Source organism: Lolium perenne, chromosome 7, assembly GCF_019359855.2.
Source record: "Lolium perenne isolate Kyuss_39 chromosome 7, Kyuss_2.0, whole genome shotgun sequence".
NCBI lineage: Eukaryota > Viridiplantae > Streptophyta > Magnoliopsida > Poales > Poaceae > Lolium > Lolium perenne.
The window spans coordinates 259,710,363-259,737,389 of record NC_067250.2 but is presented as its reverse complement, the minus strand read 5'-3'; the positions used below and the strand labels follow the sequence as shown (position 1 = coordinate 259,737,389).

General features: G+C 45.3%; 3 protein-coding genes across 5 annotated transcripts; 1 reads left to right on the top strand and 2 right to left on the bottom strand.

Moving 5' to 3' along the window:
* Positions 1-488: 488 nt before the first annotated feature.
* On the top strand, positions 489-4,707 carry LOC127313089 (uncharacterized). Its single transcript, XM_051343629.2, has 2 exons — positions 489-842; positions 2,077-4,707. Exon 2 carries the CDS (start codon positions 2,376-2,378, stop codon positions 4,290-4,292), a length of 1,917 nt encoding a protein of 638 aa, XP_051199589.1. The 5' UTR covers positions 489-842; positions 2,077-2,375; the 3' UTR covers positions 4,293-4,707.
* A 1,135-nt stretch (positions 4,708-5,842) lies between these two features.
* On the bottom strand, positions 5,843-9,522 carry LOC127313091 (glucan endo-1,3-beta-glucosidase 14). Its single transcript, XM_051343635.2, has 3 exons — positions 8,643-9,522; positions 7,460-8,496; positions 5,843-6,116 (listed from the first exon to the last, which is right to left on the bottom strand). The coding sequence occupies exons 1-3, from the start codon at positions 8,713-8,715 to the stop codon at positions 6,048-6,050; spliced, it is 1,179 nt and encodes a 392-aa protein (XP_051199595.1). The 5' UTR covers positions 8,716-9,522; the 3' UTR covers positions 5,843-6,047.
* A 1,847-nt stretch (positions 9,523-11,369) lies between these two features.
* Positions 11,370-20,057, bottom strand: LOC127313090 (uncharacterized). Of its 3 annotated transcripts, none has more exons than XM_051343630.2 (11): positions 19,735-20,056; positions 19,125-19,192; positions 18,461-18,618; positions 17,890-18,073; positions 17,269-17,571; positions 17,095-17,172; positions 16,826-16,903; positions 15,677-16,150; positions 13,000-13,435; positions 12,755-12,843; positions 11,370-11,447 (listed from the first exon to the last, which is right to left on the bottom strand). In XM_051343630.2, the coding sequence occupies exons 1-11, from the start codon at positions 19,958-19,960 to the stop codon at positions 11,385-11,387; spliced, it is 2,157 nt and encodes a 718-aa protein (XP_051199590.1). In that variant the 5' UTR covers positions 19,961-20,056; the 3' UTR covers positions 11,370-11,384. The 3 variants fall into 3 exon arrangements, with proteins under 3 accessions (XP_051199590.1, XP_051199593.1, XP_051199591.1); XM_051343631.2 differs by lacking the exon at positions 11,370-11,447 and adding an exon at positions 12,475-12,643; XM_051343633.2 differs by lacking the exon at positions 16,826-16,903 and having other exon boundaries at positions 19,735-20,057.
* Positions 20,058-27,027: the final 6,970 nt, after the last annotated feature.

Sequence of the window (27,027 nt, the reverse complement as noted above, 5' to 3'; positions counted from 1 at the left end):
TTTTGTGTTTTGCACTCCGATGTTTCAACTAGACTTCAGATAGACATGAGAACAATTTTATTCACTTATATTCAGCATCTCCAGATCGTATGATTGAGAAAACATATGAACAAACAACATGGAATTGATTGGAATGCAAGTGTAAAGCAGAGCATTGCGAAACGAAAAATGCATGAGTTCATTATGTTGGATCACTGGGGGGAAAACAGAAAAATATCGTAATCGTACGCGGATAAATGTAAGAAAGAAGATTGGAGAGGATTTTGAAATTTCTATGGTCATTCTTTGATCCAGAGGATATCCTAAAGTTTGGAATCCAAATATCCCATTAGCAGCTTGTACGGATGCGGAATCGTGGTGCAAGCCCTTTTGTTTTCAACTCTTCAATTTTTTAGATAAATGAAGGAGTGCAAACTAATTAGAAGTAGCTACAAGGACCTGTATGACAAAGCTTCAAACAAAGATACTCTGCCACTCCCCACATGTCTCGCTTCCCATCACACGCTTCGCAGGAAACAAAACAAAACAGAAGAGGAAAGGGACTCGTTTTGATATGATTTTGTGCGGCGTCGTCCACAACGCCAATCCTCTCCGCCGCGGTTGATCTACACCTCACCATAATATAAAGCGGCTCCTCTCCGCCATCCTCTCCCTTTCCTCTCCTGTCCACAGCCGCCGCCGTGCTGTAGCTTAGCGTCTGTTTAGGGTGTTGGAAGGGAGCCAGCCAAAGAAGGGGGGCTTTTTTTGCCCAGGCGCAAGAACAGGGGGGGTGATAATCAATTCTCCTGGTCTCGCGTCCCTGCTGTTACCGCCGTCCGCAATCTTGGACATTGGGTTTTGAGGTACGAGCTTTTTCAGTCATCCAGCGGTTGCTTCAGACCAAACTAACCTCTAAAACAAATTTTGGGCATGGGCACCGTCTAGATCCACCCCTGTCCTAGAGAGGGGCTGTAGCGGTTTGATATGTCTAGTAGTAGTTGTTTGTTTATTATTTTAGTGAGCTAATATTCTCTCAGCACCTTTGTTGAAACTACAAAAATTTGCGTACAAGTGAAAACTCGTTTTGGATTCCTATTCTTTTTAAATGGTTTTTTGTTGGGAATATCTTTGCAATGTTTTGCTGGTGATATGCCATCCTTAAGACAGAAAATAATAGGTGTAAACGATATTCTTGGAATAAGAACATCTATGTAAAGAGATTAAAAGCAAGCTTTTGCAAATAGGTATGGAGCATAAACATTTAGACATGTTCTCTTTGCAGTGTTTTTTTCTGTTTCGAGATGAATCTAAGTAACATAGATTTGACCGTTCTCAATGAATGAATCTTCAAACAGTCCTCAATTTGAGCTTCCAAAGTGATTAGTGTGCAGAATTTATTTAGTCTTGAGTCTTGACTAGTAGTTGAGACCAAATTCCAGTTTGCTCGTTGGGGTGAGAAGAATGTGGAATATCCTTGTCCTATACATTTTGCAGGTGCCTTAGACATAAAGTATCCCAACCTAGTACAACTGTGCAGTTGCATCAAGCCATCCCTAGCAGATATATGCTCGTTCTCGCCTTTTCTCAGTGATTAAGACATGATGCTAATATTCTTGTTCCTGTTATGAAGTGCATACCAGCAATAGACTGCTTCCCATACTGAACAGATTGATTTTGTGTTTTATATTACGCTATTCGATGACTAGATGGTTGCTGTATCATTTAACTGTTTCATATAGTACCATTTCACTTCAGTCGATGAATTTTCATTTCTGGTTTCTATTTTATGACACAACTGGAATTTCTCTATGGTGTTAATATGCTTGCTATACAGTAAGAGGGGTCATACATTTGATGCCTGAGTAGTAGACTAAATTTTAGAAACAAGCAATCAAGTTGTTCTGTTGTCCTTATCCTACTACATCAAAAGTTGAGATTATGTTTCAGGTGGTTGTGCTACATAACTGAACCATACCCTAAAGGACTCCAAATATCTTTCGGCTGTATTATGTATCCCAAATTTCTTGTGTCGGTTAAATCTGTGCATTATCTCAACTCATGAGCATTGATTAACCTGTGTCCTTTCCTTCTCTGCAGACCATAATTTACTTGGTCAGATGAATACTGGCTGATTCCTCCCTCTGAAGTTTAGCATTGTTGCTGCTTTGACAAGAAATAACTTTATCTCTACATAGAGCACTGGAAAATGGATCGTGAAGATACTTCAGGGTTTGTCAGTGGAGGTTGCAAAGATGAAATATACTGGTAAATGCTCTAGGTTTTCTAACTTGGTAGTTCTGATGACCACTGTTTAATCCGGAAGTAAAGCGAGCTTGCACTTTCCCTTAGAGTTGTCTGAGCTTGAGCTCCTAAGATATTCACTGCCACTGAAGACAATGGACCCCGGGCTTGGGCGATCAGCATTTACTATAAATTTCTCAAATCCAAAGGCCTGTGTGAAGGAGTTCCATATCATTCACCCCACAGACAGTTCTAGTCAACTTGATGTACTATCTCGGGGTAATTCATACAACCTGCCTAGAGGGGCCAAGAGAAAGTTTGATGGCTTGTCACTAGGTCTGGGCAACTCATCAAACTCAGATTTCAGCAAGCAAAGTATGCGTAATGGCTGCACCATATCCTCTCCTATGGGTAGCGATGATGGTTCTTGTATTGATCTGGGCTTAAACAATTTTACACTAGGCAATGAAGGTACTTCTAGGCTGGATAATCAGGCTAGTGATGTTAGGACAACTTCGGCAAAGGCTGGGCTGGATCTTGAGCTATCTTTGTCTGTTGGACCATGCCAATCTGCTATCACTGGGCCAGACCTAACGGTAGCAGCCAAACAGAACAACACATTTCTGCAGCCATTCATTATGAACTTAGTCCCAACAGTTGATGAAGGATCCACATCTCTTCGCCGGCCATCTGGCGGTCAGGTCCTTTCATTCCTTAATAAGACTGCAATGATGACTGAGTTTTCTCCAAGGCAAGCTTTCTTGGCTAGCTCTAACCAGACTCAGGGTCCAGCTTCACTGCCAACATCGTTCCAAGTACAAGAAAGTCCAGCAACCTGTACCTCCGGGTTTGTCAATCCGCAACATCGCACCAGTAGTGCAAAAGTTTGTTCGTATCCAGGATGTAGAACAGGAGGCAGAGGTTCATCAGGGCGCTGCATTGCACATGGTGGAGGCAAAAGGTGCCACAAAGAGGGCTGCAGGAAAGGAGCTGAGGGCAAGACCATCTTCTGTAAGGCCCATGGAGGAGGGAAGCGATGCGAGCACTTCGGATGCACCAAGAGCGCTGAAGGCCGTACGGAGTTCTGCATAGGCCATGGCGGTGGTCGACGCTGTATCCATGAAGGCTGCGCAAGAGCAGCTAGAGGGAAATCTGGCCGTTGCATTAAACATGGCGGTGGAAAAAGGTGTCAACAGGAGAACTGCACAAAGAGCGCAGAGGGGCGTTCGGGTTTATGCATCGCGCATGGAGGTGGACCTCGCTGTCAGCATACTGGCTGCAACAAGGGTGCCCAGGGCGCTACGGATTTCTGCAAATCCCATGGTGGTGGCAAAAGATGCACGCACCCCGACTGTGCGAAGGGTGCCGAGGGAAGCACTCCATTCTGCAAAAGCCATGGAGGAGGAAAACGCTGTTCAGCCCAAGGTTGCACAAAAAGTGTGCATGGAGGTACACAATCATGTGTTAAGCATGGAGGCGGCAAGAGGTGCGTGTTTGAAGGATGCACCAAGAGCGCTAGAGGCCGTACTGATCGCTGTGTCGGTCATGGTGGGGGCAAGAGATGCATACATGCTGGCTGTGACAAGAGCGCGCAGGGAAGCACCGATCTTTGCAAGGCTCACGGAGGGGGCAAACGTTGCTCATGGGGCCGTCCAGGGTCCAGCCTTGAAGTTGGCAGCCCTCCTTGTGACCGTCTTGCCAGAGGCAAGAAAGGCATGTGTGTTCATCACAACCCGCTTCTGGATGATGACCGTATCCATGGTGGTCAAACACTGGGTGCTTTCAGTATTATTACAAACAGTGCCACTGATCGTGCGGACCACCCTTCAAACACCGAAACTAGCAGGCACAGCATTTTCATGCTTCCAGTGGAGGCTCCTTCTTGTCATGAGCCGGTACCTGTTCCCGAGGGCCGAGTCCATGGCGGTAACATCGCAGCAATGCTTGCTAATGGCCTGAGTCTTGGAGAGAAATCCACCAACTACACGGAGGCTAGTTCCTCGGCGCCTCGCAACTTCAAGCCCGCTAATCAATTGGAGCCCAGCACCTCTTGTCGCGGCAACTGGCTCTAGTGCCTGAAAATTCTGCCTGCCCTCTGTTTCGGCATGATTTGTTCCATCTGGCAAATATCTTCTGCTCCTGCCCTCTGTTGTGAAGGCCCTGGTGCGATTGTGTGATCTATTGTCTTGTGGATTTGTATTAACCACCCCTGTATGAGATAAATAAATGGGGAAAGGTAACATTATCAGTGGTCAAGTGTTAATGTTAGGTCTTGTGTTGAAGGTGTTCAGTACAGTGATATCGAATCATATTATTTGAAGTAGATATGTATGTTGCTGCTGTTGTAGTACGGTGATCTTCAGTTATACCAGTTATATTATTTGCAGTAAATATGTATGTTGATGCTGTTGTATAAAACATATGTTGTGTTCTGAAGTTTGTTTTCTCCATCTGATTATAAGGAAGTTATGATGTATTCCAGTGTTACAGATTGTGTGTTGTTTACTAGTCGACTGACATAGCTGTATGTCTTTATCCTCTGTGTTCACTGTTTCCTTGCCAAAAATTCATGTAAGGACTAGCGATTTGATTCTGCATTATGCTTCTTCTTTCAAGGCGGTTGTTCAATGTTTTACTTATCAGGGGGTATTTCATAATAATACTGAGATGTAGACATGGTTCTGTCTGAGAGAGAGGAATCAAAAGGAACAAAAAGTCTCTATTCTGAGGATGGTAGGCTCATGGCTCAATGGCATGGTCTATTCAAGATGTGAAGATGATACGATCGCTTGAAACATGGGCAGTCCTGGAGTATTGCTAGATTTCGGTAGCGTAAGGAATTCTGTGACTGATATCATGTCACCTCTTGTTCTCTACTTCCAGAAATTGCCATATAGTATGCTGGTGCTGAGGTACCTTTGTCCCTTTGCTCAAGTGCATCACAGCACAACCGCATCAAAGTCGTTAAGGTAAATATCATTATTAATCACAGCGCCATACTTCTCTTTATTTGCTTATACGAGTGCCATCATGAACTATCAATCACTGGCAGAAGTACGACGATACTGCACGTCCAAAGCGTATCCATCATGCCAAAGGTTGAAAGGCCAGTGCCTTGTCGCAATAAAATAATGATAATCTAACCAAACCTCACATCATCATCACATGACAATGCGGTGGGATCCAATGCTCAATGCCAACCGATTGGAAAAATTAAATGGAGTTAGCATATCCTAAAAGTTCTACTTCTCTTTTTTCCTATGATATATTCTTTACAAAAAGATAAAAAGTTGCAAGAGAAAAAAAAAGGACAGCTAGAGAATAAAGGACTGACCACTACAGAAGTAGGCATGCTTGGTTTACAGAGATGATGAGTAAAAAAGATTGTTTAAGATATGATGGCTTCAGCAACAACTGATATGCTTACAAGGTGGATTCAAAAGGACGCCGACCAATTCAGTAAATCAATTGAACACACTGGTCTGTTTCCTTCTGCCGTCCCTCTTAGTTCAGTGCAACATGTGATGTGCCTGAGATACACTACGTACTAGGGAAGAAACGTCAATGATTTGGTAATCCTGTCAGCAAGGCACCACCATGCCATCAGAAAATAATAAGCATCTTCCTTCTAAAGCTAAAATAAATATATATGCAGTGAAAATTCAGAACAGTGTTCTTTCCACAAGGAAGTGAAGGGAACACAAACTGGTGTACAGGGGACCATTATTTGAATTTTCAGTGTAAATTTCCCAGTACAAGCATTCTAACTCCTCTAATTTTTACTATGCCCTTAACAGATGTGCTATTCTATAACTGAGTCACTAAGGCTAAAAGAAGAAGATAGATAGAATAACTGCAGCTGAACAGTGTACAATCCACTCCCCAGCACGCATTTTCTGCAAACAGAAATCGCAATGGCAGGTCAGGTTAGGGTATATGGTAACGATTTGGCATCAGAAATTGAAGGTGAGCAAGAAATAGGTAGTACTTGAATCCATCAGAATAAATTGATTACATAAAGTAGAAATCATCTATTAGGTTGGGGGTCATTACTTTATTACACAATACGCAGAACAAAAATTATTTTAATGAAAATGTGGCCAATTATTATTCTGCTATCAGGGTAAAGCACATGAAGCCTGAATTCGGCAATAAAACCCACCAAAGCTTTTCTAGGAAGTTCGATCAAAAAATACCATATGTTATTTGTATGGAAAATGCAGAGAATTTAGATCATGGACTTGAATACCTCTATTAATTATTAACTGCACTACTAACAATAAGTTAGTTTCAGGAAAGGAATTGACAAAGTCATCCATATTGTTCTGAGTTATTTACTAGAGCGAGGAAATATGCATAGCCCAACTAGACAAATAGATTTCAATATAATATAAATGTAAAGAGAAACTATTGTCATTTAAATAGTTTACAAAGCCGTCAGCTAATTTCTCATCATTAATTACTTTATTGAGGATCTCAGTATTGACTGCTCAGCCCATGCCATTTATATTTGAGTAAAATGGAAACAAAAAAGTGTCAAAACCAAAAATATGCCAATTATCTGAGGGCGCAGGTGAAGGCACAAGAACCAGCCCAATAGCCATCATCCTTATCGAGATGATCTTACGTACAGCTTTCTAATGCTTGCCAAGGATAAAAGGTACAAAACTTGGGACTAAACATAACATATGTTGCACTCAACAAGACTTATCTGATAAGATGCTCCCCATATCAGTTGAGGCACCAACTAGTTATAATTTGATCAATTACCGAATCCTAATTTCGAATATTGCTCAATAACAGGACACTCAATACTCATTTCGGAGGTTTGCTTCACACTCCTCTTGAAGTAAAAGTTTACAGATTTCAAAACAATTTAGTTAAGGATAAACTTGTACTTTCATCGTGAATTAGACACACAAAAAAAGGTATCGAAACCTAATGACAAATACCAATACGATGTAAAAGCACTTTTGGAAAATGGTGGAACCAATCCAGCTTGTGAAAGAGCATGTTCATGTTCATCGACAACACCTACCCTTTTGAGTGACAAGTAATAGTTCTGGTTAGGAACTTTTTATTTCCACCTCTAATCTGCTTTGGAGTTTATAAATGTTGAGGAAGAGGGGTACTGAAGCAAAGCCCTGACTTACATAAAAGCCAATAGCCATCCAACGAGAAAACCAATAAAAGAAGACTAATGGGCATTCAAGCAAATGGATGACCAGTAAATGCTTACCTTCATTGGCAACAAGGATGAGGATGCAGACGAAGGTAATAGACCTGAGTAACCAATATCATACGAAATCCTTCCATCAGCATTGAAGAGCCCATAGTGCTTCTCAGAAGCAGGTCCAGGCTTGGAGTTCTCATTGAACAATGCAAAGATGTATGCTTTGACGGGTGTCTTCGGCTTGAGAGGAGTTCCCTTCCTCAGAAAGAGCCTCTTCCGGAGGTTGAAATTGTAAGTCCTCGCATTCTCAACTGATGCCCCTACTTCATTTTGATCCCCACTAGAAGCCCAGCCAGTCTCCGCTACCCGGACTTCCATGTCTCTATAGCCAGCAGCCTGCAGAGCAGCATAAGCCGCATCCACCTGAGCATCAAACATGTTGTCATAGTGCAGGCTCGTATTCGGATCAAGTATCCCAGGGTTGGGCTGAAAGAGTGCGTAGTTAATGTCGATGTGGTCCGGGTCACTGATGTAAGCCAGAAAGGGATACGCATTGACATAGAACGGCGAGCCGATCCGCTGAAAGAAGTCCAGCAGCGGCTTCATATACACCATGACGTCCTCCTTGAAAACGCACGCCGAGGGCGGGTACGAGGTGGCGAAAACCGCCTCCGAGTGCGGCGAAAACAGCTCAATCCTGTCCTCCAGACCCAGCTTCTTGAGACCGCTGTACACGTTCTTGATCGCCCCGACGAGCGGCTCGGCCAGGCTCGGGTCGCCCCCCAGCACCTCGTTCCCCACCGTGATCCCGACGATGCGCGTCTGGGGCAGGTACGGCTTCACGTTGCCGTTCAGCCAGTCCAGCGCCGCGCTCTCGTTCGCCGCGAAGTCCTTGAGCAGCCCGTTGTTGACGGCGACGACGAGGTTGAGGCCTGTGCCTCGGAACGCGTCCAGCACGCCGTGGTCCGCGTCGTATATCTTGACGTTCCGTATCTTGGAGCTTTGAAGGAGCGCCACCACCTTGTCGGGAGATGGGATGTTGTTCGCGATCCTCCCGTAGTTTATCCCGTACGCGCCCACGAATGATTCGGCGGGTCGATGGCCTGGTCGAGAGCGAGCAGCAAGAATCAGATTTCAGTTTGTCGAGGGTTAAGTTGGGTATTTTAGTGTTGCAGGACAAGTGAGCTTCGGTAGTTGATCAGGACAAGAAAGATAAATTGGATCGGGGAAATAGTGTCAGTACAATTACCGTGCGAGGGGAACGCGAGGAGGAGGGTGCAGAGGAGCAGCACCATCCAGCGAGCATACTGGCGCGGACCCATCACAGCAGGCCCGCCGCAACTCGCCGGTCCGGAGCAAGAACGAAGCAGCAGACCGGCGCCGGGGGCAGCAGCAGGGTCAGAAGGGCAGGAGCGGCGCGCCTTGTCGGTTCCAGGCCGGGGCGTGGGGCCGGGGCGGCAGCTTCCATAGACGGGCCAGAGCGGGCGCTCCGAGGCCGGGCACGCGCGGCTGCTCCCCGCGCGGCTCCGAGCAATCTTGGCCGATGTCTCCACACCGCCACCAGTGTTGTCGCTGTATCAGAGGAGCAGGGGGGCGGATTTGCCGAGAACGGAGGAGGAATCCGCGGGTATGGACCAGGCAGGCAACCACCAATCGATCCAAGAAGTGGGGGAATCTTGGTCGCTGGCTGGCCTCCTAGCTACCGCCGCTCCGCCCCACCGGCTACTAGCGTACAGCGACCGCTCTGGCTCCGCTCTGCTAGCGGCACCGGGCAGTGGCGGAGTGCTGATCGGCGCAGAGTGGCGAGGGCTTTGTAGGCTAATATATCTCCGATTCGGTCGGGGGAGTTTAACTGAGGGTTTGCTTAGCGACAGGGAGATTGGGAAAAGGTTGGGGCCGAGGAGGGATGCGGGGAGAGGTGGATTGGCGGCCCGACGAAGGGGACGCGGCGGCGGCGGCGGCGGAGGAGGAGGATCACGGCGCGCGACCGCCCCGCGCTCGCTGCTTCCACTCCGGATTCGCCACCGCAACGGCAGGCAGGGAGGGGAAAAGCTCGGGCTTTGGAGAGGGTTCGAGGTGGGGGTTTGATTTTTGAAACGGAAAGGGACGAGGAGAGGGGTGAACCGGGGCCGGTGCTCTGTGCGTGGTGGACGGCGGATGGCTTTTAGCGGGTTTTTGCAGATCGCACCCTCAGATATTTCTAGTCTTGCATTTCTCTGTACTGCCTGCCACCCTAATAGCAGTAGGGATGCAGACAGCTAAAAAAAAGTCTTTCTACAGTGTTTCGATCCTTATAGCATCAACACAAATGCCACCAAGCCAACACCTGAAGTTCAAATTCTCCAGCAATGATATTTTTAAGAAGAAAATATTGCACAAGCGTCGTCGCCGCCCGAATTTACAGTAGCCTAGTGTTCGCCATGGATCAAAGAGGCACTCATCCTCATAGGAGTATTTTGCATGGGTATGTGGTTATGATTGGTACCGCCTACATTTGGGTTTATAAGTCCCCTTCAAATTTTGAACCCAACTCTAACCTTAAATTTAACTACTCCCTCTAATTCAAATTAATTCACCCAACTTTGTCTAAATACAGATGTACCTAGACGCATTTATTGACTAGATACATGTGTGTCTATACTAAGTTGAGTCAATTAATCGGACCGAGTAAGAGAATATAAGCTACATGACATAAAAGTGTATTGTTGGATTTTTATTCAGAAGAATTTTTCATTATATAATGTTTGTGTCGAATAACTCATGAATTCTTAGTCAAAATCATGCTCAAAGTTTAACAAAAAAGTGATTGGGGACTTTATAAACCCACACATGGTAGCACATTTCTGCCCCCACAATATTAGTTGTAATAACATCTTATATTATGAAACGGATGAAGTATATATGTTCAAGGTGCTACAAAAATATAGAAATATTGCAAGATGTATACAAAATTTTGCTATCCCCTAGTTGACCAGTAGATATTAAGAATTTGGTCAGTTGAAAGATATTTCCTACATGGATTCTTGATTTCTAGAAGAGTAAATTACACTTTTTACCCTCTAATTATGCATTTGTGACACTAATTACCCCATCGAATGAAAATATGTGTAGATTAGCCATTATAAAAGCTTTGGACCCTTGTTTTCTTATGTGTGTTCATTAGGAAAGGTGTTAGGTGATGACCGGGGTGCAAAAATATCAAAACGATAGTGAGGAATGGAACATATGGATTAAAGAAGTATGACATAATCATCCATGATACGCTCCGATATTTACATATTTCGTCACTCCACATTGACATATCATGCCTATCCTATCTAACAATAACAAGCAAAATGCTAAATTAGAGCTAAACCGTGCTTAAAGCCTCCTAAAATGTGATATTTTGATAGAAGTTCCACTAAATGGGGTAATATGTGTCACAAATACACAAGTATTGGGTAAAAAGTGGAATTCACTCTTTCTAGAATTAAACCGTAAGGGGATGCTTTCTAAGGATTCATCTGCACTACATTCTATGGAAAAATTCCATACACTCAGAATTGGCTAGAAGAAATATTTTTGGGCTGAATCAAACAAGCTGTGTTGTAAACATAATCCTGTCAAAATCAAGTGACACCAATAGTATAAATATGCATATTTTTTTCTATCCCCGCAGTTCGTGAGAAAGTTGTTTGTCCAACAATCACCTTCATTAGTGGGGCCCAACATGTTGTGGCTTTCAAATCTAGTTGGACCCGTGTATGTAATGGCTTTCCATCATTTTTGTGACGATGGTATACAATGTGAAAAGTGTTGAAACGTGGCAACATGGTTGCAATACATCTGTACGGTTTCTTGAACTCCACTGTGTTTTGATCAACTAAAGGCTACTGCAATTATATGGTCTAGTACCATGTATTCTATTTGCTTGGTGGATGCACTTTTTTTAGCTATAGATGCCATGTCGTGGTGAGGGGTGGTGGTGCTTTAAGTTGTGGGCTTGTGGTCATCACACACTTATTAAAAGCTCCTTTTGAACAAGTGGCTTTGTAACCGAAGACTTCCCCATTGACTGAAAATTATAAACGGGAAACATCAAATATACCATGAGACATATGATAAAAAAAAAATCTGCATATTCTTGCATTTCTGATTCACGCAAAACTGGGAGAACTGAGGGACTAGAACATAAAATCCAGCACGCGTTTTCCTCTCCTGGACTGGAGGCTGTATGCCGACCAGCGTGGCTGCGTGCGTCAGCGGTCGCCGAACCCTAGTCGGATGGCCGGCTGGGCCGGTGACGCGGAGCTTTCGCCACACGGAGGGCCCAGGTGTGATGTGACGCGATCACGTTGGAATCAGCAGTAGCATGGCATGGGTGCCCAGCAAATTATGCTACCGCCCTTTTTACGTCGATCCGGACCCAGCTGAGAAAGGGATTTTGGGGTCGTCCTCGGCTGTTATTGCGAAAGGTACACGATATCATCGCGTGATAACGAAAGGGATTTCGTGTCCTCTGCGGTAACAGAGAAAAGTGTAGGAATCGCATCTCAGAACAAAAGGTTAATGGGAATCATCACAAGATCATGATGGTATCTCAAAACTGAAATCGACACTGCAAGTGAATTTCACTGTCCTGCTATAGTGCTATTCGAGCAAGAGTTTAAGACTTTCAGCAGAGTTGGGGGTGAAAATCTAGCTCGACATCGCCGCTCCCCAGGAAAAACTGAAAGCGCGTGTAAGCGCAATTTCTGCCGGAGCACACTTTGTAGTCTTGGGCACCTACTTTTTGTAGTCTTGGGCATCTGCTTTTGGTAGGTGCTTGAAACTTGTGTGCAATCTCCAAAATGGGCATGGAACTAACCAGACAAACAAGTGTCATTAGTCGTTGGGACTTAACATCATCTACCCATAATCGCTCCAATCACACCTGCCGGGCCAGTGACATGACAATAATGGCACGGCCAAGATTCCCCTTTCTCCAGGTCACAACGCAAATGCCACGGCGGCGACGCCCCTCTCCCTACCCAAACCAGCTCTTCCCACCCCTCAAAGCTAAAACTTTTTAAACGACGCGGTTATCTCAAAAAGATTATTTTACTACCCGTTATGTTCAAAGGCACCATATATTCCCTCATGCTTAGTTTAGAAGGTAGCACCAGTCCAGCGTGCAAAAGCAATCAGTCAAATGCCTTTCTGCATCAGCCAGTCACTCTCATTACTCAGACTCTACTCCTGTCTTTGGTAACCAGATCATCCTCCTTGTTTCTTTTGGTTTTCAAAGTTGGTTGACACGTCAAAATACAGAGGATCGGACACGGTTCCACAGAGGAAACAAGGCTCTTCTCAACAGATTAGAATAGATCGTCAGAGGCTTACCTTGGTCCAAAAAGGTATGGCTTTATTGGCTGATGCCCCAACGACTCCAGGCAAAAATGGTTGATAACCACAGGGGAAAGAAAGGGATCCTGCAAATGGCACAGGGCTCAGGAACATACAAAATTTTAGAAAACACCGGTACACAAGACCGGTATTTTCTCATATAGGTCAAGTATCGTGCGTTACAAATGGTGCTGTTAATCCAGCAAATAGCAGAGGCTTCCCGTCTCAAATGCAAACTGCACCTTTGCCAGCTACATCGAAGGACAGCTCACGCTTCTTTTCAGACCCAAAACTGAAGGTTGGCGCCACCTCATCTGCACCAGCAGAGCCGCTCGCTGGATCGACAGTGAAAATGAGATTATCAGCAGAACCTGATGAGCCAAAGGTAAACTTGGGGATATCTTCAACATCAGCTGGCAGGCTCCTTTTTGGCGGTGAGAAGAAACTAGGCGTAGGTGGCGGTTCTGGAAGTGAAACCGAGGTCTTGGTGACAGGAAACGAGAACATGAAACCATTGTTTGTGCTTTTCTCCAAGACCATTGCAGCTGGTGCAGTTGTCAAGTTGGTTTTTGACGGATGCTGTGAACTGGTCACTTCAGCGACTTCTGAGTTGACCACGTGGCTCTGGATCTTCGGAGCAGGCACCTCACAATTGGAGCTGCTTGGAGGTTCCTGAACCTAAGCAGAAGTACACACAACTATCGGAGTAAATAACTGTTCATAATACGATGCTGCCAAATAAAATATTAAAAAATAATCAATTGTAAATGACTAGCAGACACTCTTTAGTTGCAAGAGAATAGAAAGATAAACATAATCCCACAACTTCCGCAAAACAGACAGAGATGCCCCACAACTTAAAAAACGGGCATATAATCCCCTCAACTATCCAAAACAAGACACAAGACCCCCTAGCAGGCTAGCACCTTCTGAAGCTGCTTAGATTGGTAGTTTTTCCCACATGGGATGGGATTGTGGCAGGGTGGTATCCACAGGGCGCTGCCATTTTCTGTGGGACACAAGCATCAGCACAGGACCTGGGCGAGCTTCGCGGCCGACGAGGGCCTTGCCGACGCCAAGGCTATGGTGGCTGCCGAGAGGGGTGAACGGAGCTGCTGTGCAAGGCTGATGCGCTCACAGATTTGGCAGCAGCATCAGAATCGTCTCTGTTTCCGTCCGGCGCCACAGCCTTTGATTCCTGTAGTGATTGATTGACTGTGCTGACGTTGCCAGCAGCGAACGCTATCCTGTAGTTGAGCGCGGAACTCCAGTCCGTCCCACCGCGATGCCGAAGGCATAGGCCGCGCGAACACAAAGAACGAAGCTTTCCCTCCAATCAGCCTGATCTCTGATGAACTGTACGTGGACGAGCTCAGATTTTTGGATGCATGACTAAAGCCACTCCAATCAGCCCGGTCCCTGATGAATTGATGCACGGCTGCTGTTACTCCAATTTGGTGGGTGCGCACCCTATTTTTCAGGGAAGATGAGAAGTGGATGCTTGAAGTGCTGCGGCCAAACGTGGGATCACGCCACCGCCCTCCACTACTAGTTCTGGATGATGCCGGAATCAGAGACGAAGACCCCGGTGACGCTCGAGGACGACAGAACTCGGGGCGACGCCCTAGCCTAGGCCTGACCTTGTTGCTCCCATGGCGGCAGCCGCCGGAGTTAGTTGGACAGGGAGGTGGTGACAGAGATTCGAGAAGAGATGGAGTGGGTCAGAGACGAGGAAAACACTTAGAGCATTTCCACTCGTCCCCCCGACGAGGCCCCCGAGCGACGTTTTTCCCATCCGGACGGCGAAATTCGGCCCAGTCGCGCCCCCGGTTCCTCGTTTTCGTCCGGATTTGGCCCTTCATCCATCCGGCGAGCCCACACCATCCCCGGCCCCCCGGGGACCTATCGGGGACTCCGGACGAGTGAAAAGCGGGGAAGGGCCCGATCTGTCGGTGACTCGACGCACGAACCCCACCGCCACGTCGCTCAAAATCTCCCCCACCCCTCGTATCTCTCTCGCCGCCGGCACCACCCCGCCAACGCCAACGCCAACTAGTCTGTCTTAATTTGTTTGAAAAATTGTGAAATTGTGTGCTTCATTTGTTTCAGCACTTGTTAAACATTGTACTGATTATCGCCGAATTTGTTTCAGCAATTTTCGTACTCTTGGTCGCCGAACTTGTTAAATTTTATGTTAAATTTGTTTGAAATATGTCAAATGGTCGAGGTTGGGGGTTTCCTGCCGGGGGGCGGCTGGAACTTCGGCGCTCCCCACGCCAAATCTTCCTCCAATCCGGACGAAAATTTCGCCGGATTTGGGCGTGGGGAGTGCCAACGAGTGGGGATGCTCTTACTCCCTCCATTCACTAATAAAGGATGTTTTAGCTTTTAGTAGATTCATCTATTTTGGTATGTATCTAGTCTACTTTTACTGTGTAGATTCAATCATTATGGTGTATATCTAGTTCACTTTGAAGTGTCTAAAACGTCTTATATTTGTGAACAGAGGGAGTAGATAGAAGGAATATTTTAACCACACCGACACATGGGTCCAACAATGACTTCGCGTGGGTCATGCTGTCATGTGTGCAAAATAGTTCTAGAAAACAGCTCAAAACTGGGTCAGGGGGTCCTTTGTCTGGTTTTATAAACTTGTGGGGGTTATGTGCAAAATAATTAAGTTGAGGGGGTTCTCTGTCCCTTTTGCGAAAGTTATGGGGGATATGTATACCTCTTTCCAAGAGAACACTATTCAGTCGTATTCTACTACCATAATTCTCTGTGTTCTGCATCTTTTAATAGCAATTGACTATATAAACATTAGCCACTGGCTGCTGACAAATACAAACCTTGAACTGAAAATTTGGTAGATGCATTTAGCAGTTTATTGCGCTAGGAAAAAACATACGAGAAATATACCTTCACATCTGAAATTGCCTGGTAAGCACTGCCACGCTCGTTAACACTGCTCTGTCTAGGACCATTACCAGTAATGGAATCAGGAAATTTATACGGGCTGCTGATGACAACAGGAGTAGTTTTCTTTGCAGTTCGCCTTAGGTCTAATGGCTTTGCTGTAGGGGAAGGAATTGTCCTCTCGAGATGCTGGAGTATTTTCTGAGCTGTTTGGCTTGACTTGGGATGAACAGATAGAGCAGCACGCCTGGAATTGTCTACCGCTGGTATACGTCCAATAGCTGAGCCACTATCTATGGTGCCTTTACCATGAGGTCTCTCTAAGCTGAATGTAGGATTCTTCATAGCAGCAGAACCATCTCTGGGGAAGAAGGGAGTATTAGTGCCATCAGTATCTGCACATGCTCTTTCCGAGGATGTTGATGGTTGCACTCCAAGAACGTCATCGGTTGTTGTCGTTCTATCCTCTAGTATTGCCTACATTTTGGGAAGGGGGTCAGAATAGATGAAGCAGACATGAATTATGCACGCACATTATGAGTTGCAAGATAATAAAAATGTGTTGATATTTCAGCTGTCAGCTACAGGTTCTAAAGATTGCAACAATGTTGTAGCATGCTTTCAGTTGTGAATCACAGTTCAAAGTTGCGATTATATATGGCATGAACTACAGGAATGTAAAACTACTCAGGTTTCAGCTTCCATATTAAACATGATGCCACACAATTCATAAGAGTAATAGTTTGATACAGTCATCTTAGCTGTGGTACTTCTCAAAATAGCTCCAATCTGATATGATCACCTTGCTAACAGTATTCCCAACAATGAATACAGCTCATCTGGATCATACGGTTTGAAGAATTTAGTTTGAGTGGACTGATCTATATCAGACAATCCTAACTTCAACCTAGCCTTCTTGTTAGGTTAAGCAATGGAAACAGTTGTTATCAATTCCCTATCACACATGGCTAAAATGACAATAGAAGATAAAGAAAATGTCAACCCATGCCACAAAAATGAAGGGTATGGACCAATCTATCCTAGATGTGCCTATTCCTCAAAAACTGAATATCAATAAACTTATGAAGGAAAAGAGAATGTTATATAATGGTGACATTGACAATGGATAAAAAATGGGTAATAAAGCAATACCTTACTTCCAACAGAAAAAGGTGTTGAAAGTTGTGGCCGGACAGATGAGTTACTGTATGTATCAAGATTTCCTGTTCTCTGTAATGACATACAGGTAAACATACATAGTTATAGACCCGAAATATTAATTGACACAAAAATTAAGGATATGGACCAATCTATCCTAGATGTGCCTATTCCTCAAAAACTGAATATCAATGAACTTATGAAGGAAAAGAGAATGCTATATAATGGCGACAATGGATAAAAAATGGGTAATAAAGCAATACCTTACTTCCAACAGAAAAAGGTGTTGAAAGTTGTGGCTGGACAGATGAGTTACTGTACGTATCAAGATTTCCTGTTCTCTGTAATGACATAGAGGTAAACATATGTAATTATAGCCCCGAAATATTAATTGACACAAGCCAGAGTTCACATGAAAATCAGAAGCTGACATATACCTTGACAGATTTTCGGAAAACTGGGCCAGAATAAGGTGAGCGAGATGAAGCCGGAGGAAGGGCCCTTCTTTTATTACTTTGTGGTGTAAGATAGTTTGTATGGTCTCTGACAACTGAACCTGGCCACCCTACAGTAGAGTCTACAGCTACTTTAGGGAATAGTTTTGATGCTGAATTGTCAATTTCAACTCCATGACTCAAAGCTCTGAATTTCCTCTTTTGGGACTCATGTACAGTTGCTGATGTCTGTGCTTCCATATAAGCTCTTGCAAGTTCAACGGGTGAAGTACCAACATCATGCACCTAGAAAGCCAATGAAATGCATGAGATCGAATCAACAAGAGTCAAGCAGGAATGGAGGGTATAATCTGGTATTCCTTGGGTAAAAAAAAATTGCTCCCGCACAGTGTAGCAATCTACTATTAAATATATTGCAGTTGGAGTTTTTTTTACACTTGTAGAAGTAACTACTATACACATGTATACAAACTTGATATTCATATAAGCCAACATCCGGTATTTAGAGTTCTTCGGATATATTTTTAGCCTTGGCATATATTAAGAACAAACATTGCACATAAATAATTAGGAAAAGAAGTTGCAGAGTTAAGATTATCTTACAATTGGTGGTGCAAAGACATCAATCCCCCAATTTTGAGCATCTGGTTTTGCAGCTGTCACCAGTTTGTTTGAAAATTGTGTAGCTTCACTATCTTTTGCAAAATGTTTTAGAGCTCGTTGATCTTCATCGTGAAGATCAGGAGTCCTCATACGCAAGATCTCTATTAGGCGTTCTGTTTCATCCCTGTAGGCAAAAAGGTTTTCCTTCAGCTAAAATTTCAAATTTCAATGAACAAAAGCAAAACTAAAGTGCTTTCAGTCAATAAGAATTAAGAAAAACAGCAGATAACCAACTTGTATGTGCTACGAAACTCGTGGAAATCTCAAGAGAGTAGGAGAAAGATGGTTTTTAAATGATGTGTGCTTATTCTATTGTTTCCCATCTTACACTTATAAGAGGATACTTACCTCTGGATCAAAAAGTATATATGTTTTAGGTTGCCTACATTGAAGATGTACTCAAGGATCCAGCAAACTCTATTTGAATTTTTTTCTGCAGAAAGGTCTAAAACTAACACACACACACACACACACACACACACACACACACACACACACACACAAAACCTGCCTGGAAAATTGATTCTGTTTGATGATCTTCTCGATTTCACTGAGCACACTGCCACCATTTTGATGTATGTGGTCGCCACTAGGCAGTAGATTGACTTTATTTACAAGCGCCGGAGCCACATTGGTTATAGCATCGGTGTTTGGTTCCGTTGACTTACTCTGCATTTAAGGTAGAGATAGTACATAACAGTAAGTCACTAACAGATACATCTTGATTGGAAATCAAATGTAATACCCATGACCAATCAAAAGGTAAGAGGTTGACTTTGTATCTCTCAAACAATACTTCAGCTTAAAATTAAATATGGTTATCATATTTCAGTTCCAGCAGTATACGCGCTTGAAAGGATTAAGTAACTAGAACTTTAACCTGATGATGGAAATGTAAACAGACTCTTCCAATGATATAGAAAACGTATCTGAACATTGAATTCCTCTACTATAAACTGAACAGAAAACATCTACGCCATGTATATTGTACTAGCTCCTTTGCCACTAACTGGATAGAACACCTTGCACATTACTTAACATGAACTACTCTTTATTATAACTGAGCCAGCATTGCGTTTTGAGACAATGTAAGAGGCTCTATATGTAGCACGTCCATAAGTTATGCAAATCAGTAGTATGGAAATTATGCATTCATCAAAATGTACTCTGCTTACTCCATGTGTTAAACTGCTGGCTTCATGTGTTACGTCCATCGACTCACGCTGATCCACCCGATTATCGTCTGCGGACATTAAAAGAAGCAACAAGGGATCCACATCAAAAGTTGGGCATATATTTAGCAGAAAGATGTAAAGGATTCTAGTATTATCCAACAAACATATCAGAGAACCCTAATTTCAGGATCACATTATAGATGGCTTCAGTGCCCAGACCAAACAAGAAACCGCTTCACTGATTACACAAAATGCAGGCAATGGTGAACAGCAACTTGTGGAAACTACTTTACTTACAGCAGAAAATCTACTACAAATCTACAATACTGGTTGGTCACTGCTGCAAGTGCGCATCCTTGTATGTGACTACAGCAACGATTCCTGCTCATACGTCTGTGAACCCATGTAGACTCCGGAGTCCGGACCAGAAATAATGCCCGTTCCAAAGAGCAAAATCATACGATTCCGAACAGCGTCAAATAACTCTAATTAAAATGAACTTATCAGTCCTAAACATCGGTTCAACTGGATCGGATCGGCAGGTGCTTAGAACCCTAGGCTAGCGCCAATCACCGAACAAAACCAACGGGAGTGGGAGAGAGGGGGATACCGGCGGCGGCGCGGTCGAGGGACACGGCGGGGAAGATCCTAGAAGCCACCGGAGCCTTCGGGAGCCACCGCCGCGGGCCGACCCCGTAGGGCGACGCGCGGTGCACCCCGCGGCGCGGCGGCCGCCTCGAGGGCCCACCTCCGCCGCCGCCGCCCGCGTCCTCCTCCGCCGCCTCGGCTGCCGCGGCGGCCGCCGCCGGGGACTGCCACCGCCGCGCATCCATCATTCCCCGCGCCGCCGGTCGGTCGCTGTGGTTTGGGCTGTGTGCGGCGGCTGGGGCGAGGGAGAGGGACCGGACTGGAGTAGAGCTAGTGGACTCTTGTTGCTTTTACAGCTTTTTGTTATTTTAGTTTAGGAATGGAATTACGAAATGGAAGTGTGTGTTAGGGCTTCGCAATCTTTTTTTTTTTCTTAAACATGGTACAAACTAGCTCATATACACGCGCATACACTCACGTGTATAAACCTACACATATCCTATCTCTATGAACATATTCGGAAGACTGAGTCGTCGTGTTGGATCTTAAAATTGACGAAATCACCACAAGCGTCACGTTGTCGACAAAAACATCGTTTCCATTGAACGAATATTTCTCCTTATGAGATACATAGATGTCAAACCTGAGGTTTGAATTCTAATGGCCGGGGTACAACCACCTAACCTCAGGTTGGTTCTCTAGGGTTTCGCGATCGACTATGCAACAGTTAACATAGGACCAAACTATACACTATAATATATACTTCCTCCAGTCAAATTAATTTGACGAGGGCTCAGACATCAAATATACACGCATTGGTATTGTCTCGCGTTGATTAATTTCGAACGGAGGTAGTACACAACATGTAGATCTAACAATCTAATCTTAACATAGAACATAACATATTAACATATTAGTAGCTTACACGTCAGATCACAAAACGCTCAGCCTAAGAATATTCTAATGAACCAGACATTGCTAACTATGCTAATGAATAAAAAGATAAACTAATTGGATGAATATGGCCTTGCTGATTTTGTTACATATTAGATCTGTAGTCTACTTCGGGCTAGGGATGGCACCCGCAGGGTATGGGTACGGGTAAAGTCATCCTATACCCGTACCCGTCACATTCAATCTTACCCGTCACCCGTACCCATATTCGTTAATGGGTAAAAGTTTTACGTCGGTAGTGCGCTCTGCCACTAGTCAGCCAGCAACATCTTCAGAAGTCACGCTTTTCTCCTACTGGTCGAGCAAACGTTGGTTTCGTACTGAGGGAAAACTTGTTGTTGTGCTCATCACACCTTCCTCTTCAGGTTTCCCAACCGCTTCCACAACAACTACCAACAAGATTGTCTGGCGCCATCACCGGAGCACCATCAAGGTTTCACTCTAAAAAATAATAGAAAATCACCCTCCCACTTGTTTCTTTATTTTGTTGGAATAGCTCTTTTCGTCCTATTTCCAACAAAATTGGTTTCATCTCATTTGGATTTTCCTATCTCAAGATATTCGTGTTTTATTATTGCCTTCGTTTGATTTTTAAAGAAAAAAAGGGGGAAGTTGGGCTACCATGTGCAGGCTGGTAGTACCGCCTGAGCTAGGCCGGTAGTACCGCCCGAGCACGGCCGGTAGTACCGCCCTGGGTACCGCCCAGGGTACCGGAAAAATGGCCAAGCTGCCAGTAGCCTTGCGACTGCGGGCAGTACCATGGCCGGTACCAACGTCGAAGGTACCGGCCCAGCCTGGCCGGTAGTACCGGTCACCAAGGGCCGGTAGTACCGGCCTTCCCAGGCCGCGCACATCTCGCCTGGCTTTTGCCCCGTGGTACAGCCCGCACGCGGCCGGTAGTACCAGCCACCACCCACCGGTACTACCGGCCCAGTCGAAAATTTCCAAACGGGCAAAAATCTGGAAACTACTATTTAAGCCCCACTTCTTTCTCTCTATTGTTGACTCTTCTTCCTCCTCTCTCTCTCTCAAGCCTCTCTCCTCCATTGTTGTTGACCTCTTGAGCTTGAGATCTTTCTCCCCATCCCATGATTCTTGCATCTATTTGAGAGAAAGATTGAGGAGATCTAGATCCACACTTTGACCAAACCAAATCATCTCTTTGTGAGTAAATCTTTGGGATCAAGATCTTGGAGAATTTTGTGTTCTCCTTTTTGTTCTTCCTATATTATTCCCACAATAGCTTTAGTAGCTTTGTTGGAATTTGAGAGTGAAGGATTGAAGCATCTTTGTGGTCTTCTTGCCATTGTATTTGGTGCATCGGTTTGATTTCTCCGCAGTGATACATGGAGGTGAAAGTTCGTGAGATAATCTCTTCGAGAGCTTGTTCTCGGAGCTTGTTCCTCTTGGGTCTTTGGATCCTATACGGCTTAGTTGTCTTCGTGGTGTTCTTGGGGTCTCCAATTAAGTTCTGGAGATTGCTCAAGTTTGTAGCTTTGTGACTTAGTGGTGTTCTTAGGGTCTCCAATTAAGTTGTGGAGATTCCTCAAGTGCAAGGCCTTTGTGGCCGAATATTGGGAGCCTCCAATTAAGTTGTGGAGTTAGCCCAAGCTTTGTGCGGTGATGTCTACGCACGCTTCTATTCCTGTAGATAATGTTGGGCCTCCAAGAGCAGAGGTTTGTAGAACAGCAGCAAGTTTCCCTTAAGTGAATCACCCAAGGTTTATCGAACTCAGGGAGGTAGAGGTCAAAGATATCCCTCTCAAGCAACCCTGCAATTCCGATACAAGAAGTCTCTTGTGTCCCCAACACACCTAGTACACTTGTCAGATGTATAGGTGCACTAGTTCGGCGAAGAGATAGTGAAATACAAGTAATATGAATGAATATGAGTGGTAATAACAATCTGAAATAAATAGGGCAGCGAGTAAACATGTAGCAGAACAGTAAATAAACGGAGATTCGATGTTTGGAAACAAGGCCTAGGGATCATACTTTCACTAGTGGACACTCTCAATATTGCAATCATAATTGAATATAAATATAAGCACTTCACTATGCTATTCTGAATTACTCTCTGGCAGGATAACGAACACTAATTCATCATGTAGGCAAACCTTAAAGATGTATTCCCAAGTACTAATAAACACCCTGTTGGCGTCCGAAACCCACCGGCGAGTAGCGACGGGCAACACGTAGAGCCGGGAGGCTCCCAGAACTACGGTAGGCCCTGGTCCCTCGTGCGACGGCCCGCAAAGCTCCGGCACGCACGTCCGATGCTGGTGCAAGGGCGTGCCACCTGACCTATACCTGGTCAGGAAGGTGATGGATTGCTTCGCTTAGTTTCCTGCATGGCATACACGTAAACATTAAATACGAGTCTCGATCGGCTCTCAGGTTGTCCTGTGAATCGGCTCAGGGAGCCGATCCACCCATGATTCGTATGAGGTCTACGATAACATGGTGGTCCTGCTTGATCGATATAAAGCTAAAACGATCTACGACGATTTAGGGTTTTCACCACATAATCGGAACATCCTACACGTGATTGAGCCTGGCAGCCACGCAAGGTGATAATAAACCAGCCCTAGATAAGGCCTAAAAACCAACATGAAGTTGATTCCCGGAACATCTTATCTAGGGCTAGCGAACTACACCCTACGTGCTACTGGATCCTTCAACCCATTTGCAAGGCCTAACTATGTAGATATTAAACTAATCCTTGAAGAACAAGGAGCAACCATAACGGATCGGATCTACTAAACAAGGATCAAGCAAGGTGCTGCCCTTACACCTAAGATAGATGTAAAGGCAGCTAGATGTCTAAGGGCAGCATGGACAAAAGCATATATCGTGGTAAAACAATGCTAACCCTAACACATCTACGATAACTACGTTGCTCGCCATCAACAAGGCTTCAGCACGAGCAACGCATGAACAACGAATAAACGTATACTACCTAGATCGCAAGATGCGATCTAGGCAGCATGATGCCTACCCGGAAGAACCCTCGAAACACGGGGTTGGCGATGCGCCTAGATTGGTTTGTTGTGAACGTGATTGTTGTCTTTCTCAATAACCCTAGATACATATTTATAGTCCGTAGACTTTCTAACGTGGGAATAATCCCAACCGTGTACGAGCCAAATTCTACCTAACCGACACGTATCCTACTATATTTACAGATACATGAGCAAACTAGCCCAAACTTCGTGTACAAGGCCGATTCATGTATATCTTCCGTGCATATTCTCCAAGCCCATCTTAATCACGGCCCACCTCTGATCCGGTCAAATTCTGGTGATAACACATGCCCCCCTGGTTTTGGAAATGATAATTCCAAAACCACTCTGCCTTTTCTTCGTTGGGTCACGTCGTGGCAGGGTAAAACCGCCGCAGTATCCTTCATCATGATGCCTTGCCTTCTCAACTTCTCCGCGTGATTTGATAGTTGTTTTTTTTTCTTTTGGCACCACTTCCTCGGAAACTGCTGTGGCATTAAATCCACTACACCCCCTTTCATTTAACCGCGCCGAACAGTTCGCCTCTTCATCCCCTTGCTCTGTTCTAGCCATCGGCACCCAAAAATTCCCCATCTCCTGTAGCAATGTCTTCCTCTTCTTCCTCCTCCGCCTCGTCGGATCTTTCTTCCCAGTCCTTCTCCTCTTCGTCCTCCTCCACCTCGTCGGATATTTCCTCCCAATCCTCTTCATCTCGTGAGCCGACGCCGGAGTGGGGCTCGCTGGCGGCGCACGACATCCTCGCCCCACCGGAGTGGGACAAGGAGGACCACGAGCCCTTCGTCTGGTCCGAGGACGACAAGTCCTTGACCAGCGGCGACGATGACCTCCAGTTCCTTGCCGATGGGGAACTGGAGGCGACGAGTGAGGACGACTCGTTCTCCTGGGACGGCTACACTTCCTCTGAGGAGGAGGAAGAAGAAGACGACGATGACTCCCTCGAGGACTATCCGCCGGCGAAGCGCTTCCACGCCGGATCGGATGACGACGACGATGACGAGGAGGAGGAGGAAGCTCCCATAGAGGGCTATGGGAGCAGCGACGAGGAGCCCACCGGCAGCAGCACCGACGAGAGCTCCGATGGCGACGACGAGGGCAGCGACGGCCCGTAGGGTAGCATCTACTAGTATAGGTCTAGTAGTAGTAGCAGATTGGTCAATAGAACTTTCTTTTGTTCTTCCTTCCTCGAGCAATCGGCTCTTCCTTTGTAAGAAATCCCCTTTATTAATGAAGAAAATATTCCTCTATTGATTTTGCTTTTTGTCAATTTTTGCCGATTGCCAAACGAAGTCAACGCGCAAAGAGCCGATGGCAGGGCATCGGCTTTTGCTCAAAAACGCGATTTAAGGCCACAACAGGTCCAATCCGTGTCCACGCCATCCTCCAATCTCAAACGCACAGATTCAACTCCTCAGCAGATCCAATGGGAGAATCATCTCAAATGTCATGGACTCTGGCCTGAAACTGATTTGTTAACCTGCTCAACTGAGCTTGTTCCTCTAGAGTTGATGAACATGCATCGGCTTTTTCATTATTCTAAAGTCGATGTCCGAGCATCGGCTGTACTGGTATCCATGTTCCTAAAGTCGATGTCTGTGCATCGGCTGTGATTTGCATATAAAAAAAATTTTACTGGCCGATTTTATACATCGGCCCCCATGTTTCACTGTCCATCGTTCCACATGCTTGGGAAATATTTCTTGAGGTGTTGACCATTGACGGCTACTGGGAATTTAACACCGTCCAGCTGCTCGAGCATGTATGCATTGCCCTTCAATACCTGATCGACTTTGTACGGACCGTGCCAATTAGGAGACCATTTGCCATATGCTTTATCCTTAGTTCCTAATGGTAACACGGCTTCCCATACTAGATCACCAACCTGAAACTCCTTTGGTCTCACCTTCTTATTGTATGCGCGAGCTACCCTGGCTTTGTTCTCTTTAATCTTCTCCAAGGACCAAAGTCTAAGTTACGTTGCATCCTCAATAGTATCACTAATCAGGGCTGCATATTCTTCAGCTGTTAGATCATTCTGAAACGTGACACGTCTCGATCCAGCCGTAATTTCCCAAGGCAATACGGCTTCCTGCCCATAGACGAGCTGGTATGGCGAAGTTTTTATAGCTCCATGGCATGACATGCGATAGGCCCACAAAGCTTCTGACAATGTTTCATGCCAAACCCTAGGGTTCTCGTCAATTTTCCTCTTAATCAGCTTGATCAGGCTCTGATTGGACGCTTCAGCTTGTCCGTTGGCTTGAGCATAGTATGGAGATGATCGGATCAGCTTAATTCCCATGTCATCGCAGAACTTTCTGAATTCTTTAGAGATGAAGACCGAACCTCCATCGGTCGTGATGGTTTGAGGAATCCCGAACCTATGAATGACATGTTCTTTCACAAATTTGATAACATCTTCTGATTTTACCTTCTTCATAGGGACGGCCTCCACCCATTTAGTGAAGTAATCTGTAATGGCCAAAATCCACTCGTGGCCTTTGCTCGACGCAGGATGGATCTTGCCGATCATATCCATGCCCCAACCTCGAAATGGCCAAGGCTTGATGATGGGGTTCATTGCTGATGCGGGTACCATCTGAATCTTCCCGAACATCTAACACGCTTGGCATCCTTTGTAGTACTTGAAGCAGTCCTCAAGCATGGTGGGCCAATAAAACCCTGATCGCCTGATCAGCCACTTTATCTTATGAGCCGATTGGTGAGTTCCACAGGCGCCTTCATGCACCTCATGTAAGAGCCGATTAGACTCAGTTGGTCCCAGGCATTTGAGTAATAACCCTTCCAACGTCCTGTAGAACATGTCATCTCCTATAAGGACATATTTCATGGCCTTGTACCTTATCCGTTTAGGTGCCCCCCGAGCCGAATCCTTCAAGTAATTGAAGATATCGGCTCTCCAGTCATCTGTTCCAGGAGGCGCACCTGAACTTCCGACCCGTCTGTTATGTCCTTGTAGCCTGACGCCATCTGTGCGAGATCGTTGGCCTCGGTATTTTGAGATCTTGGGACCCAATTGAAGTTGATGTACCGAAATTGTGCCATCAACTCGCGGCATTCCATCCAATATGGGAAGAGTGACTCACTTTCGCACTTATATTCGTCCGTGAGCTGGGAGATCACCAACTTTGAGTCTCCAAAAAGTTCCACCGCTTCTGCCCCGGCTTCCAAAAGCAACTCCATTCCCTTGCGTATCGCCTCATACTCAGCGACATTGTTGGTGCAAGGGGTAGATAGCCTGATGGAGAAGGAATATGTTGCCCCCCGAGGCGACACGAGCAGAATGCCGATGCCACAACCATCGTCACAAGCCGATCCAT

Bases quoted from the DNA above. Each gene is read 5' to 3' on its own strand.
- LOC127313091 (XM_051343635.2), bottom strand. From the start codon at position 8,715: ATGGGTCCGCGCCAGTATGCTCGCTGGATGGTGCTGCTCCTCTGCACC. The intron at 8,497-8,642 runs GTAATTGTACTG...GCTCTCGACCAG, and splicing joins CCTCGCGTTCCCCTCGCACG to GCCATCGACCCGCCGAATCA. The intron at 6,117-7,459 runs GTAAGCATTTAC...TTCTGTTTGCAG, and splicing joins CATCCTTGTTGCCAATGAAG to AAAATGCGTGCTGGGGAGTG.
- LOC127313089 (XM_051343629.2), top strand. From the start codon at position 2,376: ATGGACCCCGGGCTTGGGCGATCAGCATTTACTATAAATTTCTCAAAT.
- LOC127313090 (XM_051343630.2), bottom strand. From the start codon at position 19,960: ATGATGGATGCGCGGCGGTGGCAGTCCCCGGCGGCGGCCGCCGCGGCA. The intron at 18,619-19,124 runs GTAAGCAGAGTA...CCTTAAATGCAG, and splicing joins CCAGCAGTTTAACACATGGA to AGTAAGTCAACGGAACCAAA. The intron at 16,904-17,094 runs GTATTGCTTTAT...ATGTCATTACAG, and splicing joins CTTTTTCTGTTGGAAGTAAG to AGAACAGGAAATCTTGATAC.